Source organism: Pseudochaenichthys georgianus, chromosome 5 (assembly GCF_902827115.2).
Source record: "Pseudochaenichthys georgianus chromosome 5, fPseGeo1.2, whole genome shotgun sequence".
Lineage (NCBI taxonomy): Eukaryota > Metazoa > Chordata > Actinopteri > Perciformes > Channichthyidae > Pseudochaenichthys > Pseudochaenichthys georgianus.
This window is the reverse complement of record NC_047507.1, coordinates 33,694,377-33,701,844: the sequence shown is the minus strand read 5'-3', so window position 1 is coordinate 33,701,844 and position 7,468 is coordinate 33,694,377. Positions and strand designations below refer to the sequence as shown.

General features: G+C 48.2%; 1 protein-coding gene across 1 annotated transcript; it reads right to left on the bottom strand.

The window, feature by feature from the left end:
- Positions 1–892: 892 nt before the first annotated feature.
- Positions 893–3,557, bottom strand: LOC117447199 (general transcription factor II-I repeat domain-containing protein 2B-like). Its single transcript, XM_034083872.2, has 2 exons — positions 1,527–3,557; positions 893–1,413 (listed from the first exon to the last, which is right to left on the bottom strand). Coding segments are annotated over exons 1-2 (1,869 nt in total). The 5' UTR covers positions 3,395–3,557; the 3' UTR covers positions 893–1,412.
- Positions 3,558–7,468: the final 3,911 nt, after the last annotated feature.

The following is a 7,468-nucleotide window of genomic DNA, read 5'->3' as shown; positions in this document are numbered from 1 at the left end:
ATGTGTTAATGATTTTAATCAGCTACGTAATGAATGTTAAGTCTTGGGTTAGCGTGTAAGCGAGTGGTAGCTACATCGGTGCTAACGATGCTAATCGTAGCCTCCAAGTTAAAATAATAGACTGTATATATAAAGGTTAAAAATAAATAGACAAGCGTTAAGTGGGATAATACTGTACAACAAACGGCTTCTGTTTGAGGATGATAAAATAAGGTCATCCTTGTAACGTACAGTAGAGAGATATTGTATGTAGGTAGGAACTGTATGCATCGCTAAGGTTAATTTAAATTGGCTATGCTCAAGTATGTAGACAAGCTAATGTTGAAGTAGTGTATGTGAAATCAACCTCACAATAAGAAGTGTGTATATTACAATTATTAATGTCATATTTCAAGATGATTACTTAGATACTACAATATGGTTGGTTGAGCTGGAGTTCATTATCGAGCTTACACGTTAACGTCACAGTCATCTGAAGAACGAACCCAAACCGTGTTGTTTTTATTAATTGCATTACCAAATGGGTATCAAATAAACAGTAAGCATTGGTAACACAACTTCCAAAGTTACAGTAAAATAAAAAGGACCCTGACTCGGACAATACACAATCCAACATGTTCAACAGAAGAGAATAAGTTATATTGTTTGTACACATGGTACTTTACATATACATATCTGTTTGTTTAAGGCAGGGGTGTCAAACTCATTTTCACCGAGGGCCACATCAGCATAATCGTTGTCCTCAAAGGGCCAGATGTAACTTATAAATGTAACTAAATGCAATGTAACTAAATGCAATGTAAAATAAATGTAACTACTCCTTAATGTTAAATAACTCTGAATTTATTACTTATTCAAGTTACAAATATTACATATATATATTTGCATAGATGTAAAAAATATCTTTGCTTGTTGCTTTGTTATTATAACAAATCCTTTTAATTTGTCAGGTTATGAAACCCACATTACTCCATCAATCAACGATCAAACTATCCAAGTTAATAAAGAAAAATAACATCAAACAGAAGTTATGACATTAACTTTGTTCAAAACTTGAAATAACAAATAACTGTAAAACCAACAATTGTGAGCTGCTAAGAACATGTGTGACAGATGTAGCATTTTACAAAAACAAATGGCTGCACACAGCCTTGCAGGGGGCATACATCCAACTAATGAGAGATGGTTTGATTACAGTAAACATTTGTCTGCATAAACACATAAAACCTGCAAACACTAAATACATTTCTACACATATAAAGTAGTATATGTAATAAACTCACAATAAGGGTTGTCTCAGTCCACAACTATATTGGTCAAGTTTTTAGGTTAGTTTTTGATGAGGAGATGCTGCCTGTCCTTGAACACACCATGTGGATCCCCTCTCCACCATCCTCATCCAACGATCATGTTCTGAAAATAACAAACACAAAACAAAATGCAAGCACAATCATTACATTGCACATAGTTTAACTATTCTTCTTCTTGGTTGAATTATATTTTATTAGGTTTTTAAAAATGCTTACCAATGTGTTTTCTGACCAGATGTCTGACACCGTTTTTCCATGGCCAGTGTGTCAATGTCTGGTTTTAGGTCCTGTGCTGTAGCAATCCGTAGAACAGCGTGGAGGTTGCCGTCAGTGATGCGTGATCTGTGCTTGTTTTTGTTTAGATTCATTATTGAAAACATCTGTTCGCACAGATAGGTGCTCCCAAACATAGACAGAACACGGGCAGCATGAAGTCGAAGCTGTGGCATGGAAGCAGGGGGCAGTAGACGGTAAAAGTCCTGGATTGTAGCATCCTGGAACTTTGCTCTCAGGCCACTATCGCTTTGAAGCTCTATTAACTCCATCTGAAGGTGTTGGGGTGCAGTGCACATGTCGGTGGTGAAAGGACTAGCAAAGATGGCAAATCCAGAGTGCTGTGCTCTGAAGTCAGAGAAGCGCCGATCAAACTCATTCATCAACAGGCTCAGTTTGGTAGCTAACTGAGCACATGAGAAAGTACCGGGACATGAGGCTGAGATGCTCTGACAAACAGGAAAGTGGGCAAGATTGTCCTGTTTCACTTGGCACATCCATAGGTCAAGTTTACGCTGGAAAGCCGTGATCGTGTCGGACATCTGCGTGATGACTTGTTTGCGTCCCTGCAGCTTCTGATTCAGTTGGGCGAGATGCTCGGTTATGTCACACAACATAGCAAAGTCACACAGCCAGTTTGGATCTGACAGTTCAGACAAGGGTTTTCCCTTACTCTGCATGAAAAGAGCAATGTCTTCCATAAGCTCAAAAAATCGTTTGAGGACTTTGCTCCTACTCAGCCACCTTACTTCTGTATGGTACGGCACGTCTCCGTGCTCCGAGCCCATCTCCTGCAAGAACAGCTGGAACTGACGATGATTCAGGCCACGCGCCCGAATGAAGTTCACTGTCTTCATGACCGTGGTCACTATATTATCCATCCCCAGCACCTTCCCGCACAAAGCTTCTTGATGGATAATACAATGATACGTTATCAGAGGCGTGTGACAGTTACATTCTTGCATTTTCTCCTTCATTAGTCCAACCAAGCCCACTTTTCTTCCACACATTGCAGGTGCACCGTCTGTAGTTAATCCCACCAAGTTTTCCCAGGGCAATGCGTTTTTAATGACTGACTTCTCCACCGCATCAAAAATGTCCCGTCCCGTTGTGGTCCCATGCATGGCAGCCACATCCAACAGCTCCTCAGTGACAGAGAGGTCCGACTTCACGCCTCTAATAAAAATAGATAGCTGCGCTGTATCCGTGTTGTCTGTGCTTTCATCAACAGCTAATGAAAAAGCTATGTAGCTGCGTGTCTCTTCGGCCAGCTGTGTTGCCAGGTTTCCTGCTAGTTCCTTAACTCGGTCCGCGATAGTGTTTCTTGATAAACTGACATTTTTAAAAGTCTGTATCTGGTCGGGACACACCTGCTCACAGACCTTCAGCATGCACTGCTTCAAAAACGTTCCCTCTGAAAAAGACTTTGAAGCGCGTGCGATTTCTTCAGCCACAACAAAGCTAGCTTTCACTGCCGCATTGTTTTTGGTTCTGGCTTTCGCGAACACATTCTGCTGCGATCGCAGTTTGCCTTTTAATTCTTGGGCAATTTGTTGTTTTTCTTGATGGCTGATTTTGGCATACTTAGCTCCGTGTTTGGTCTCAAAATGCCGACGTAGATTGTACTCTTTGACAACCGCCACCGCCTCATAACACAAAAGACATACCGGTTTTTCTCCTTGAAGCACAAACATGTATTCACCTTCCCATCTTTCTTGAAACAGCCTTCCATCTGCATCAATTTTTCTCTTCCTTGACATTTTGGGATCATTATTTGTATTTCTCAATTCCACTTGTTGGTTAAATCGCATCGATGTGGAAACACTGCAGTCTAGTGGCGGGATGCCGTCACTTCGCGGGTAACATAATCAGCATGTATTGTGGGAAATGTAGTTTTTGGTCACTGCACGCATTTGACTTGTTTATTTGTATACAATCAAACCTTTTAAGCTCTCGCGGGCCACATGAAATGACGTGGCGGGCCACATTTGGCCCGCGGGCCTTGAGTTTGACACGTCTGGTTTAAGGTGTCCAGGTGATACAGACAGGCTGGACCAGAGAGTGAGAGACAGAACTGGTGTCATAGTCTGCTCCATCATTCACCAGTAGTTTTCCATTCACCTGTCTCACCTGTTTTCCACACCCACTCGTTAACTCACTCTCTTTCTCTTCTGCACCCATTAGCTTCTGCCAGTATTTAAACTCGCACCTGACACACACTCTTTGCCAGATTGTACTTTGCCTCATGCTTGTCTCTCCCGCGTTCAACACTAGATTGCCTACCCGGTTCCGACCCTGCCTGTCCCCGACCTGCCTGCTCTGCCTGTTTCCTGATCCTGCCTGTCCCTCGACTATCCTGCCTGGCCTGTTATCCGACCCTGCCTGTATCCACGCTGACCGCCTCGCTTACTCCCTGACCCTCTGCCTGTCCCTGACTCACCTTCTGCCCGCTGTCCTCCGGTGCGTTATACTGCCCGGTTGGTATTCCTCCGATCCAGTGGAATCTCCAATAAAGGATATTACCAATTCTCCTTGGTTTCTCGAGTGCTGCATTTGGGTTCTCCTTAAGACTGTGACAGAACAATCTGGCCAGAACATGGACCCAGCGCACTCCTCTTCACCAAGAGACCGTTTCGAGAGAGTTGAGGACGCTCTCCAGAGGCAGGAAGCCTCGATAGCCGCCCTGGCCACCGAGGCTCATCATGCTACATCTTCACATGACCAGACGCTAACCTATTTAGCTGCGCAGCTACAGCAGCTAACGGCTACTGTGCAGCAGCTAGTGGCAGGAGTGGCCGCTCCAGCGCCTCTTCCTATGCCGTCGACACCCGCTTCTGCATCACCTCTGATGGGATTTACCCCGGAGCCTCGGGTGGGAACTCCGGAGCGCTACGCCGGGGAACCGGAGGGCTGCAGCCCGTTTCTTACGAACTGTTCTATCCTGTTTGCACTGCAGCCACACACTTTCGCTTCTGAAGCTGCTCGTGTGGCGTTCACGGTCAATCATTTGACTGGGAAAGCCCGACTGTGGGGCACAGCGGAATGGGAGCAACAAACACCCGCCTGCTCTTCGTTCCCCGCTTTTTCTGCGGAGCTGCGCAAGGTGTTTGGACCCGTGTCTGTGGGTCCAGACGCTGCAGGAGGACTATTGAACCTGAGCCAGGGTAATGGATCTATAGTGGATTATGCCATTGAGTTTCGCACCCGGAGCCGCCTCAGCAACTGGAATTCTGCGGCCCAGTGTGACGCCTATCTGCGTGGGTTGGCGGATTACATCAAAGATGAGCTTGTGTCGTTTGATTTGCCCAATTCACTGGATGGGTTGATTGAACTGACTTCCCGCATGGATCGGCGCATCCAGACACGGAGACGGGAGCGACGATCGGCGGAAGTTCAACATGCCTGGGCGCCCCGACGTCCGAGTTTGGCTGCGACTCCTCACCTCACTCCAGAGCCGCAACCAGGGGGGGATGAGCCCATGCAGGTGGGTCGCACCAACCTCACTTTGGAGGAACGTGAGCATCGCAGACGTCGTAACCTGTGTCTCTACTGCGGCCGGGCCGGCCATTTCGTTTCTCACTGCCCGGTAAAAGGCTCAGCAGTAATGGGGAACATACTGGTGAGCCAAACCCCTGGATTTGTTCCCACTCAGAGACCATTGAGCCACGCCAGGTTGCTATTGCCGGATAGCTCTCAGGCTCTTGCAGTTTTTATTGACTCTGGTTCGGACGCGAGTATTATGGATGAAGAGCTTATGCTGCAGTTGGGTATAGACCGGGTTCCCTTATCTCGCCCAGTTCCAGCCAACGCCTTAGACGGTCACCTGCTGGGGACAGTGACTCATCAGACTGTACCCGTTCACATGCTCCTGTCTGGGAACCATCACGAGACTATTCAGTTTCATGTTCTCCGGTCTCCACATATCCCGCTTATCCTGGGTTACCCATGGCTCCGCCGCCACAACCCTAACATTGACTGGGAGACGGGAGCCATTTTGGGATGGAGCCCCTCTTGTCATCAGATCTGTCTGAAACAGGCTGCCGCGCCTCAACGCTCGGGGAACCCCAGCCAAGTTCTGGATGTTACAGGAGTTCCACCGGAATATCTGGACTTCAAGGAAGTATTCAGCAAGTCGAGGGCTACTTCCCTACCACCACACCGGCCCTACGACTGTGCCATCGACCTGCATCCCGGCACCAGCCCTCCCAGGGGTCGATTGTACTCCCTGTCTGCTCCGGAAAGAGTTTCCATGGAGACTTATATCAATGACGCTCTGGCGGCTGGGATTATTCGCCCGTCCTCATCACCTGCTGGCGCAGGGTTCTTCTTTGTAGAGAAGAAAGACAAGACCCTAAGGCCCTGTATCGACTTTCGGGGTCTTAATAACATTACAATCAAGAATCGATACCCACTGCCTCTTATCTCTTCTGCATTTGAGTTGTTGCAGGGAGCAACCATATTCACGAAGCTGGACTTGCGTAACGCGTACCACTTGGTACGTATTCGCGAGGGGGATGAGTGGAAGACCGCCTTCAACACCACCTCGGGGCACTACGAGTACCTAGTCATGCCTTTTGGGCTTACCAACGCCCCTGCAGTATTCCAGGCGTTGGTAAATGATGTGCTCCGAGACATGTTGGACCGACACGTGTTTGTTTACTTGGATGACATCCTGATCTTTTCCAAGACACTGAAAGAACACGTGCACCACGTCCAGGCGGTTCTCAGGAGATTACTCGAGAACTCGCTGTTTGTTAAAACGGAGAAGTGCGAGTTTCACACATCCTCTGTCTCTTTTCTGGGATACATCGTGGGACAAGGGAGCATCGAGATGGATCCTGCCAAGGTTGATGCAGTCACTTCCTGGCCGGTTCCAGATTCCCGGAAGCGGCTACAACAGTTCCTCGGGTTCGCCAACTTCTACCGGAGGTTCATTCGTGGATACAGTACCTTGGCCGCTCCTCTCACAGCCCTGACCTCCTCTAAGGTCATGTTCCAGTGGTCCTCCTCGGCTGAGGAGGCATTCCAGAACCTTAAGGCGAGGTTCACCTCCGGCCCCATCCTCCGAGTACCCGATCCTGTAAGACAGTTTGTTTTGGAGGTGGATGCTTCTGATATGGGGGTGGGAGCCATCCTGTCTCAGCGAGCAATGGACAGCCAAAAACTCCATCCCTGTGCTTTCTTTTCAAAGCGTTTGACTCCAGCGGAAAGGAATTATGATGTGGGAAACCGGGAGCTGCTAGCAGTGAAGTTGGCTCTGGAGGAGTGGCGTCACTGGCTCGAGGGGACCAGTCAACCTTTCCTGGTGTGGACCGACCACAAGAATTTGGAGTACATCCGGTCGGCCCGCAGACTGAATTCCCGACAGGCTAGATGGGCCCTTTTCTTCACTAGGTTCAATTTCTCCCTCTCCTACCGCCCTGGTTCTCGGAACATTAAGGCTGACGCTCTTTCTCGTCAGTTTGGAGAGGGAGGTAACATTCCCAGGGGCTTGGACACCATCCTTCCGACTTCTCAGCTCGTCGCCGCCCTCATCTGGGAGGTGGAGGAGAGGGTCAAGGCTGCCCAGCAGGACCAGCCGGGACCCAGTGCCTGTCCTCCGAACCGCCTGTTCGTTCCGCAGACGTTGAGGTCTGATGTTCTCCAGTTGGCTCATAACTCCAGACTCACCTGCCATCCTGGGATCCAACGCACATGGGAGGTAGTCCAGCAAAGGTTCTGGTGGGCAACACTTAAGGAGGACACCAGGGAATTTGTTAATGCCTGCCCCGTTTGCAATCAGAACAAGTCTTCTCACCAAGCTCCTGCTGGTCTCCTACGACCTCTGCCTATCCCTCATCGCCCCTGGTCTCACATTTCTTTGGACTTTGTTACTGGTCTGCCAC